The 12115-nt window shown below is 44.0% G+C and overlaps 1 protein-coding gene across 1 annotated transcript in view; it reads left to right on the forward strand.

Moving 5' to 3' along the window:
• ppp1r37 (protein phosphatase 1, regulatory subunit 37) overlaps positions 1 to 12115 on the forward strand; it is a 32631-nt gene that overhangs the window by 6347 nt on the left and 14169 nt on the right. Inside the window, exon 2 of the mRNA XM_072701094.1 lies at positions 11070 to 11167. Within this exon, the coding sequence (XP_072557195.1) occupies positions 11070 to 11167 (98 nt within the window). The remainder of the gene's footprint in view (positions 1 to 11069; positions 11168 to 12115) is intronic.

The raw sequence follows: 12115 nt of genomic DNA on the forward strand, positions 1-12115 counted from the left end.
TACTAAGACGTTTGTTTAAATAATACTTACTACAGGCTTATGTCCCTAGGGGTTATTTAATGGGTGGTTGTTTGTGTTATTAATTTACCATCTGAGTTAACAGGTTAAGGTCTAAAGACAGTACTTCCATGAACAGTAATATTTTCTGCTTTCTTAGTAATGGTTTTTCTCTTGCTGAGGCGCTTCGGTTTTTTTGTCTGGTGAACCATGGACTACAGATGCATTAAAAATTAAGCCTTTATAAATAATATTATTATAAGGTTGTGTATAATTGTAATAGCAGACATTCATCACAGTAATTCTCTGGCTGCCCTCTTAATTGTCAAGCCTCCTACAGGCATGGACATGCAGTGTTTCAAGTTGCAGTATTTTTAGCTTTTATTTATAACCTTTTATTACTAGGTTAACTACCTGTTATATAAACATTTTCAGTAGGGTAATTATATCGTATTAAGTTTCACAGATTGGTAGTTGTAGATTTATTTGCTTAATATATGCACTGTGATATTAAAGTCGCTAACTACTGCTGTTTGATAGATTGACAGATAAACAAAGGCTTTGGTGGAGCTACCTGTTTTCTCTTTGGTACTGTTTTGCTATTTACCAGTATTTAAACAAAAAAACGAAGTATTTGACAAGTCTTATTACTTGTAGTGTGCATATTTCTGATTATCAGACTTGGTAATCCAAAGTACATTGTGTAAGCTTCTACAGTGTCTGATAGCTACAACTTAAACAAGTAGTGCAGCACGTAGTCTCTGAACATGCTGAAGGCCCACAAGCAAAGCTGTGTAAATTTCTCTTGACATCTGGCAACTGATAAAATGATTTGGCTTGTTAATTTATACATTTTAGTAGCCTGTGGTTTGCCTTTTGCTTTATACAAGTACTGTTTAACCTTGAAGTTCACCCTAAAGATACAAAGTCATCAGTTCACTAATAATTTACTGTTCTGCTTAGTGTGTCTTGTAAACTACACTTTTTAAAATGAACTGTCTAAATGTGAGTGGTAGGTTACTGGTTATAATTTGTTAGTGAGTATGTCTCAGGCTGCTACCATTAGGAATTAGGTTATTTTCTTTCTTTCTCTGGAGCTATATTAATGAGTGCATTTTTCTCTCTCCCCCCCCCCCCTTCATTTGTGATTAAAATGTTCCTAAGCTTAGTGAGTGTTGGGGCTTATCCTGCATAAGCCCTTGTTTCTACATGATCATTAAATCCCTGGAAGTGCTTTTTCTGTAACCGGTTCATGTTTCAGGTAGTGGGCTGGTTCTGTGATCAGCAGGCAATTAGAGCAACAACCTCCAGGAGTCTTTTTCCTGCACACAGAGTTAAACATTGACTAGAGAGCTGGTCATAGATTAATCTAAAGGGTTTATAATCGCACTCAGCAGGGTAGAGGACAGTGTTACAATGATAGGCCTGCTGGTGAACCAGGGAGCAGGCATGCATTTTAGGGAAATGGGCCCACTGTGTGCAACAACAGATCTACAGATTTTTTTTCTGTTGACCCTAGGCTGTAAGGTTGTGGGCTTTTTCTGTCATCGTGACTCCTACAGGTTCCGTATATAAAAATAACCTGCCGCCCATTTCTGTGCCAGTAATTTCCATCTGTCTGGTGAGGTCAAGTGATGTCACAAATGCAACAGTGGGTGTGGGATACGCATGCACAAATTGTTCAGTTTAACACCCCTGACTTATTTAATGCTTCCAGACCTTATTGTCTCCGGATCAAAAAGCCAACCTTCTCACAAAGTAGAGAAATACTTTGTAGTGTATGCATTTGCCTGCATGTGTGCAAACTAATGGTAGGAACACCTGTCAACGTGGACGCATCTTTTGTGGAGTTTTTGGACCATGTTGTGTCCTTGTTCCAGACCTGGAACATCCAAGTTGTATGTCACATGTTGTGTTAATCCCCATACCGCTGGTGACGTGGCGATTCCAGGCGCCCCCAGGCATTTTGGACAGTGCTGCCTCCTGTAGTGTTGCTGTGCGAAAGCAGTCAGGCTATTTCAGACCCTGTGGCTCAGTTGTTAATTATCAGGCCACCTTCCTGGGATCAAGTGCAGACCCTGCAGCTTACAGATCCCATTTGACCTCTTTTTTTTTATGGGTCTGGCTGCCCCCCCCCCCCCCCAGTAGAATGGTTAGCTGAGAGTCTTGTGACTCTGGATGCTTATAAATATGTCACATAAGGTTACCAAAATGTTATGTGTTATCCAGGATGATGCAAAGTGCCATGGTGGTGTGTCAGTCTAGCAGGACTCTGACACCAAAGTGTGACTTGAACTGGATGGGGTAGGTGCAGATTTGGGCAGCTATAGCAGAAAAGGGCAAAGCTGTAAGCACTGTGCAGTTGGATTCTGTGTCTTGTGTGGTGCACAAATGACTGTGAGGGGTATTCCTTTGGAGATTTTGCACTTACCTGTGTAAAAATACAGACATTGACTCAACCTGGGAAGTGTTTCTGAGTAGTTTATTCAAACTTCCTTTGTGCCCAGCTTACAGCTGGTGCATAGCTAAAGGGATAATAGATTTGACGTAAAACACAGACAGTGCTCTATATGGTTTGGCTTGTTTATTGGTATGCTTGGACTCTTGAAGATCTGAGTTGTGTGGTAATTAATGGTAGCCTTGGAGATAAACCTCAGATGAGTAGTAGGAATAATTAAATTGGGGAATTAGGAGTGGCAGGTTGGATTTTGTATGCCGGCCCAGAAGGGTAATTGATTGTCAGATTGACACTGCTAGGTGATTTGGTTAATGCAGTTTATTTTAGGTCGATTTCCTCCTCTTCGCGTAAACTGTGTGTCAGTCCAGGTTGTAAATGACATGTTTTGTAATCGATGTATTACCTTCACATCAAAAGGAGATGTGGCCCTTTGGGGAGACGGCTGTCTGCTGGTACACATCTGCTTCTCTCCTGACAATGCCATTCTCTCTCCAATCGTTTGTTCTGGTGTGTCTCATACCTGGTATCTCAAGCCTCCCCCCAAGGCCAGCTGCAGGGCCCTCTGTCTGGATGTGTTCCTCCCCCTGTCAGGCTTCCCTTGCTCCCCCCTCCCAGATCTCCCTCTAGCAGAACATAGCTGCCCCCGCAAACTGCTTTCCTTCCGGGTGTTCCTGCACCCTGTGCTTCAGGGAGATTAGCCCCGCCGCCACATTTGTTTATCCAAGCTCACGCTCCTTCAGAGACGCGTCTTTATTGATGTAGACATGCATGCTTGCGTGCGCCAAAGACGTCCTGTTTTTTTTTTTCTTTTTTGGCCAACCTCATTTTATAAAAATTAGATGGTTTCCAAAACATAACATCATGCTGCCAAAGCTGTCACTGACTCAGGGAATCGAGGTAAAATTATTGCGTCTTAAACTCTTCCTGGCGTTGCAGACCCCTTGGGTCCTTTTTGTCATGGGTCACTCAGAACGTGAAAGCAGCTTGTTCAAATAAATAATTTAGAGTAATTTGTGGGGGGCAGGGAAGAAGAGCAACAGTGGTCCTGGATTTGTTGTTTTTTTGAGCTGATGGCAGTGGGTGGTCTTAGGTGTGGCTGAAGAAGACGCTTCACTTCCTGGCTGGCCCTATATCCCCACACACACAACAATGGGATGCTTTTTGTCAATTTCCGCCAGTGTCAGTATCTCCTATTGCAACACCGCCATTTATTAACAATAAAGACTTGACTGGTTTAGTAAGGAAACTCACTCCCCGTTTTTGAGGTGCAAGGTGCAGATTTGCAAACCCTGATTTTGTGAGCAGTGCTTCAAATGGACTCCAGTCAGTCTGTGAGCGGCACGCTGTGCACACAGACAGCTGTGTTGGATGTTCTGCTATGAATGACTGCTCCGGGTAAAGCATTCATTAGTATGTATTTGTCCAAGAGACCCACTGGGCACTGTAGGGGATGAATAATCCCTGTGCAAATATAGGCCAGTGCGTCGGTCTGTGGGGATGACTTGCTGTTAGCGCTGGCTCTCCTGGGATTACTGATTGTTGTTTCTCTGATTGTCCGAAACCTGAACTGTCATTTCTGTTTTTTTTTTTTTTTTTTTTTCCCCCTGGTTTTCAATCTGAATTTCCCATGAGTCCTTAGTGCTGTGAAAGGATAAAGAACAGCCTGTCTAGTGGAGTAACGCTCACCATGGGAGCTTCAGTACAGACGCCTGGATGAAAATGTCCAGTAACAGCTGGAGATGTTTGCCATGGTTAATGTTACATCATGATAAATGGTCAGATTGGTTTGATTTCCTCCATTTGTTAACAGGCTTGTCTCCGAAAAGTAATTCTTAAATTTGTTGTGTACTTAAGGTTGTGGATGTTTGGTACAGCAATGTCTAAGGTTATTTTGTTGTGTTATGTTTTTTTTTTTTTTTGCACAGCTTTTGCCTCATCTGTGTTTGCACAGCTTTGACTTACAGGGACAGGAGTCTGTTCACCCAGCCCAGTCATCATGTGCTATTAATGGATCTCCACAAAAGCCAGCGATGTGGCTTTTCCATCCAGCCCTGTATGTTTGCTCTGGGCTTACTCCCTTGCTTATGTCAACTTTAGGACTGGCTGTGGTGGCACTCTGTCACAAGTACTGCATGTAGATACAAGGAGTACTGGGCCTGGTCCTGGTCCTGGTGCACAGAGGTTTTATTGGTATTGGAATCCCATTGGTGGGGTGGATGGTGAGACACCAGGGAGGTGAAATGAGTAAGTTTGTGGCAGAAATGGCAGGGAAGTGAAAATAATTTTCATGCAGTGATATGACATGAAAGGAGGAACTAATGGATATTGATCAGCTGTTTGACTTGCAGGCTTTTTAAACCTCACTACTCGCTTTACAGATGCCTGTGAAAAGTGAGTGACATTTGTACTCATTGGATACTGTAGTGGGGCATTAAAGTACTTATTAAGTACTCCCCTCCCCCACAATCTACCCAGACGTCCCTTCACTCCTTTCTCAGCTGACTCGCTCACTCGTTTTTTCGACCCTGTCCTCATTTGGCTGCCTCGCTGTGGTCACATGACTGAAAAAAGTTTTAAAAAGGATAAAACGTGTACGCCTCTCGTCAGCCCAGAGTCTCGGGTTTAAAAGCATCACCCATCACTTCCCAGACAGTGCTCTCTGTCAGGGCTTTTTAGGAAAACCCATCGCGTCTTGTTTACAGTTGTTATTTAAACTGTCATGCTTGTTTAGCCTGTATTTTTTTCTCATACATGGAATTGTATGTCTGACTTGTGTTTTGCTCAGTCTGGACAGTGTTAAGACTTTTTTTTATCATCTATGCGGTCTGACAATCAGCAAACGAGAATGTCCGTTCAGTTCACATATCGGCCGCTGTCCCATCTGTTTCCGCTGTTTACACAGTGTTGTTTTTTTACATTTGAAAATGGGGGACCAAAATGCGGCTTGCCATGATATTAATATGGGAGGTTAAATGGAGTCCAAACTCCCAGTTGAGCACCTCTGGCCTCTTATTGCACTTCGCCTCACCGTGAGGGCGGAGCTCTGGCCCCCTCGTCCCACAAATGCATAAACGTTTATTGTTCCTGAGCGGCGGACTTAAACGAGAATGGCCACAACACGCTGTCACGTGGCATAAATGTTGAGCCACCCCTGCATACCCTCTCAAGCTGGACCGCTCCCCTCTGGTGAACTGCATTTCCTCCTTCCAGTGTTTACTAATGGCGTGGCACTACAGCAGCTGCAGGTGCCGTGCTGCCTTTTTCCCTTTTTTCAAGGACCTTTCATTCACAGGGTAGAATAAACGGGAGGCAGAGGAAACGGATGCTGGCTGAGGTTTGGCAAGACTTGGAGCGCTCAGGCGTGTTCGAAGAATTCCTGTTTATCACGCCTCACTAATCACTAGAATTGTTAAACCTTCTGGACCTCCGTCGTTAATAAAAAACTTTAAGATTAATGAATTTCAACATTAATGGGTATAATGGTCTGCATAAGCAGGATCATTCTAAGCTGGTATCACAGCCTGACATGTGGTGCTGGGTTTGGCAGTTATCATTATCGGTTATAAAAATCATCCCCCCCCCCAACACTTATTTTTTTATTTGCTTAGCAGGAGTGGGCTGTGAGTTTGCATGTGGCTGTTTTGTAACAGTCCAAATCTCTCCTAAGTAAATAAAGCCAGAGTCCAGAGCGCAGGGGACCATTTGGTAATATGAGGTGACAGACTGTGGGTTATGTCACTGATGGGGTTCATTGTCTTTGTTTATGAAGTGGGTCACACTGCAGAAGATGGTCTTGTTCAGTGGTCTTTGGCAAAGGGTCCTTTGAAAGATAAGATATACGTTATTGAACCCACGGAAGAAAACGTTTGCATATAGCAGCGACGCACTTAAAGTGCTCGCAGCATCATAGCATCATGATAAATCAGTGTAAAGATGGTAAATATAGAGCAAACAATATTGTACATGAAATAAGCAAATATAGAAACATTAATAAGTGGTGTACATGCAATTTACATAGTAAAAGTTTGGTGTTAAATGCTGACCTGCCGTGCTGTGTCTTGGTATGAAGGCTGTAGCAGCAAGACCCAGGTAGGATAGGCATTGAATTCTAACCATAGTGCCTGTGTCTGTGGAAAGAGGAGTGAGTCATTGTCCACTTATGGATAAGAACGTGGTGACTTTAAGTCGGACAGCAGCTGCTTTTCCTATTGAGTATTTATGAGGTAATGTTGCGCCTCTCTGCCTTGTCAGCATTGTTTTCATGTCCTCCTGCTGGACAGGTCGAGGACTGATAATTAGCCAAGCAGATGTTTTCTAACTGACCTTTCAAGCCTGAATGGAATATGAAGTGAGACATGAAGTGGCTCAAGGCTGCGTTGGTATTGCGTTAATGCAGATCTGCTTGTACTCAGGCGGTAATGTTCGTACCATAACAGGCTGTGAATTAGCCCAGCAGCATCGTCAGACACACAGAACAGTTAACCTGTAAACTTATCCAGGCACCAGGTGGTGTTTTTGCAATTCACAGTGAGCTGTCAAGAACAGCACATTCACTGTACATTCATCATAGCAGAGTGTTAGCGGTAGGAAGGGGCTTCACAGGGCACCTGTAATAAGTGACATGGACATGGCTTCTGTCTCTTTAGTGGCAGTATACTGACTTTTCTTTATGTGGTTGTCATTGGCTTGGGTGGTATCCAGTTCTTCATGCTGTCATACTGTCTAGACATAATACCGTGGTATGCATTCAAAAGCAATTCTGTCTGCTATTTTAGAATCTCGGTGATAAAATTTGGCCCCCATGATAAATTTTGTTGAACAGCAATTTTTTTTGTGGGCACCCCCACCCTCTAATTGCAGAGATTGCAGAGATTTCAAAATACAGCAGCATACCCAAAATGGGTATAACAACTTGGGTTATGGTGAGCTGGGAGTGTACGCAGGAAACATAGGGATACCCTGGATGGGATGCCAGTTCTCTGCAGGGCACACACATTACACACATGTTCGCGCCAATTAGCCTGAGAGTCTGGAATGAGGCTGGAAACTTGACTACCTAATGGTAACCCCCGCAATACAACACACTTGCTTGTGACCTGTTATATCTCGTTAATTTAGCCTGATAATTCAGAATTAAAAATGAAACAAAGTAACTGTTTTGGCATATTTTTAAGCTATTTCGCCATAGACAAGCTGAGTCAGAACCCGAATGACATGTTTATTCTGTTAGAAGTACAGTGTTTTGAATGCATTATGTAACCTTTGAGTTAAGCTTCAGCGTTGATGTGTATAGTCCTTGTTTTAAAGGTCAGCTAATTCCCCCACCCCCAGAGTAGGCAAACCTGGTAAAACCTTTGCTGAATTGTTCTGTTTTCTCATATGCCTACTGAAAAGTGTCACAAATGGAAAGGGAGAAAGGAAATCTAATGAAAGTGACTTAGTCTGCATCTTGTCTTGGAAGATCCTGACTGTCTTGATTAGCAAAGTTGCTAATGCATGTAAAGGCAGAGATTCAGTTTGGTTGTGATATGAGCTGCTTCATTTGGGTTACGGAGGAAAGTCTGTGCTTCTGTGTTACTGGGTGTTTATGATTGTATTCCATAGCATTCTTCAGATGTGAAACTACAAGGAAAAGTGAAAGTTTATTTTTTTATTGTGACCTAGATTAAAGAAATGTGTATTACTGATGTTTAGCCCTAATGCAGACAGGCACATAATTGCTGTGTAACAAGTGGTTAATTTGAATTTATTAACTTATTATTTTTCAAGTGATAAAGCATGTCTTTTACACACATTCAGATGGATGTGTTGTTAATGTTCACTTTTGGCCTCCGTGATGGACCCTGTATAAGTTGTCATAGTGGGACACAAGATGCACTGGTGTGTTCAAATGAAGGCCGTTTCTGGAGGACTGGAGTTTCCCCATCAATCCTGTAAACTGGAGCTGAGCCTTCCCCGGATAGGAGTGAGCCACCAGCTCACGTGTTGTGTTCGTGAACATCAGGAGACGTTCCCTCTTTAATTCTCCAGGTCCTCCGCTCTCCCTGTGAGTTGTGGAGAGCTATTAATCAGAGTGAGCGGGCAGAATGCTAGGGTTGATGTGCTGGCTTCACGGCTGCTCCAGGATAGCTGCTGACCTGGGTGTCCTGCCAAGTATTTAATAGAATTCCTCCCTCTGTAAATCACTGTCAGCCATAATGGGAGCTGTCTAAGTCACCCAGTATCCATTTTCATGAAAGATTTCACCCCATCGTAGTGTCTCCCGTGAGAGTCAAAATGGTATTTGGCTCACAGCTATCGACTTCCGTGCACGGTATGGTGGCAGAGGTGCCTTTCACCATCCTAATGAGTTATCTGGGGTCGGCATGTTATCTGGAGGTGCAAAACATACAGAAATGAATTAATAAAGATGCTCTCTGGTCAGCAAACTAGTGTTGTATTTTTGGCTTGCTCAGCGATGCCGAAATGAAAAAATAGACGGAGAATGGGAAACGTCGTTTGGGATTAACTTATCTGAAATATAAACAGGTTTAGTCAAACCTCATTTCACTGGGAAACCTCTTGAGCAGAAGGATGCAGCTTGAATTGTGCCCAAATGGTAAGAAATGTCAATGCTATACATTTGCGTGGAGGAGGCTGTAAATGAATTGGAATGATTGATTTCCAATTTGTTAGATTGACAAAGATGGAGAAATATCTACTCCAAGCTCTGAATCGCTGTACCCATCTAGCTGTGAACTGATTCCATATTATGTCATATGATTTATTTGCAGGCTTGTGTATTTTTAATCCAAGCAGAAGTGTGCTGGTTTCACTAGCTTATTCTGTGCTCCCTTTTAAACAGCACAGTCTTTTAATTGTGGGGCTGGTTTCTGATCCACTCGTGACCAGGGTGACAAGGTCACACTTCTGCTTTCGACAAACTGCCCCAGCAGCGGCCCTCAAGCCCTGAACTTATACTATTGCACATTGGCCTGATGCCAAGATTCATTCGGCAGAACGTTCCAATTTTATCGCTCCTGCAGACAGTCGGTTGTGTAAGTATTACTTCAGCTGAGGAGCCCGATGAAGCTGGGAAATGCAATAGGCATCGTCCACCACTGTGAGTGAAGTGCTTAACAGCCATGATTAGCCATGGGTCAGCTCCCTGGTCACGCGATCTATTTCAGTACTGACTGGTAGAGGTCATGTTCCAGCACGGCATGTCAAAAAACCCCGAACACTTGTTCCGCAGACGGACAGAAAGTGTGCTGCCTTGGTCCCGTGTCACTGCAAGCCGGCCCCTTCCGAACGGGGGGCTATGCCATTACGCAACTTTGTTGGCGGCTAATGCTAACTGGAAGGAGCGCTTTGGCTTTATTGAGAGGTGTCAGGTTTCTGGGGAACGTTTGTGGGAGAAGAATGCCAGTCGCAGTAGTTGAGACTGAATGGGGGGACCCTCTTGACCCCACCTCGTATGGCTAATTGACATTTTATAACTAAGTGAGCAGGTGGTGAAATGTAACGAATACATGGGAACCAAATCGGTGTTCTTCAAGCCATCCAACAAGTTATCAGTACATTTTTGGCGAACAAGAAATTCTTGTTGTGTTATTCTTAATTTGCTTTTGTTCTCTTGTTAAATTGTGTGTTTTGTTCTCAAGAAAATTCAGTTACTATCCAAAAAAAAAAGCTTCAGACATTTCCCTTGGCTGCCTAAGACCTTTGCTTAGTACTGTATATGGTCAGTCTTCTGCTACCTTGGTTCTTAAAAATAATAAAAATGCTGTAGTAGTATAACCTGCCTGCAGTAATACACATTTCTTTAATCTACTAATGACAGTTTTACTGTCTGTCTGTCCGGGTTCCAGCTGCCCAGCTACTGACTGCCCTATTGTGGAGGCAGCAGGTAGCACAGTGAATGTTAGTGAATGCTACCAGTGTAATCAGTTCCTACTTCATACATTCATGTTGTGTGAGTGGCTTTTCAAGAGAGTTTTCAATAATGTCATGATTATTAAATAAATGCACAGCCCTTAGGGGCTGATATGCATCATGGACCCTCGAGGCTGTCGCTTATAAATGGCTCTGGGTCACATGGTCATAACGGGAAGGGTCGCCAACCCATCAGCTGATGGACCTCAGCTGTAGAAAGGGTAGCAATGGATATGGGTTTGCGTGCGGAGAGCCTGGGAACAATCTGGCCATTGAGGGAGAGCTTAAGATCCGCCTAAGAGCTGGGGCATGTTCACTGGTGGGGGGTGGGAGGCTTATCACTCTGCTCCTCAGTGTTGCCTGCCCTCTGGCTCCCGGTGCCCTGAGAGCATCTCTACTGTTATTGTGGGTCCCAGATATTATCCCTCCATTCACTAACCGATGAGTCACATGTCGCAAGCTGTGCAAACTGATTTGCTTGATGTGCCTGTGCTGTCTTTGTAGGCCTGCCGCGATTTCACAGTGCCTGTCGCCATTGCCGTGCCATTGCTTGGTTATGCGATCGTTTGGGACATCATTCTAACTCTGAGTGTTGGTGTATGTGCAGCACACTGCTGGCATAAACACAGGCGCCGCTGAGAGAATAACGTGTTTTCTTCATCGGCCCCCCTGTGATTCCCTGTGTCTCTTTCTCCCGCAGCCCAGAATGTGACGGTGGATGAGATCATCTCTGCCTATAGACAGGCCTGTCAGAAGCTGAACTGTAAGCCCATCCCTACGGTGCTCAAACAGATACAGGTAAACCTGCATTCCTGCCTCATTGTAAAGGAGAAATGTGCATGTTAAGGCTGGTGAGGTGTGTGAGCTCGTACACATGTGTGTGAAGATGCACACTTATGCATCCTAACCTCTTTTAGTGTGATTATTACTTCAGGGCTCATGCAAGATCACAGTTAAGACTCATAGTCTGGGTGTTTTTTCTTCTTCTTTTTCCTGTTCCTTGTGTGTGTCTGTGTGGTCCAGGTATACCTTACCTTATGGGGACCAGATGTCCTCACAATGTGATGAATACCCATTTTTTTACCTTATGGGAAACTCTGTTTTATAAAAAACTGTGACTGCAATGAAAAAACTAAAAATGCGAAAACACTTGTATTTTGTTTGGTTACTTATGGCTATGGTTAGGGCTCGGTAGGGGTTAAGGTAGTCATAGTTAGCATTAGCATTTCTCCCATACAAATGAATGAGGGGTCCTCAAAAAGATATGATTACACGACTGTGTGTGTGTGTGTGTGTGTGTGTGTGTGTGTGTATATGCGCGTGCGCACTTATGCTTGTTTGTGAGTGTGTGCTTGCACGTTGCCTGAGGTTGCCTGATTGTTGAATTAAAAACACACAGAGCTCTTGGAAGCCATATCAGAGCTCTTAGAGAGACGGACACTGAGGGCTCATCCTGGGCCAGCCGGATAGCCACTTCGGCTTCTCAAAGGAATGGCAGGACCTGTTGGCGAGTTTCAGGGGACCTGCTGGTGCCTGACCAGCTCCTGTTGTGGCTGTCTGGTTCGGAGCCTGATCCCCAGAACAGTATCCCTAAGAGGTCCTTTTCACTGTAGTTACCATGGACACCATGGACGGCTTCTGTCCCCTGGGCCCTAGGGCCATTGCTCCTGTCAGCGCACATCCTCATTACCTGCACACACTGCTCTGCTCGGGCTCTGTAAGGCTTGGCTGGGAAACACAATGCTT

Source organism: Paramormyrops kingsleyae, chromosome 17 (genome assembly GCF_048594095.1).
Source record: "Paramormyrops kingsleyae isolate MSU_618 chromosome 17, PKINGS_0.4, whole genome shotgun sequence".
In the NCBI taxonomy this organism is placed as follows: Eukaryota; Metazoa; Chordata; class Actinopteri; order Osteoglossiformes; family Mormyridae; genus Paramormyrops; species Paramormyrops kingsleyae.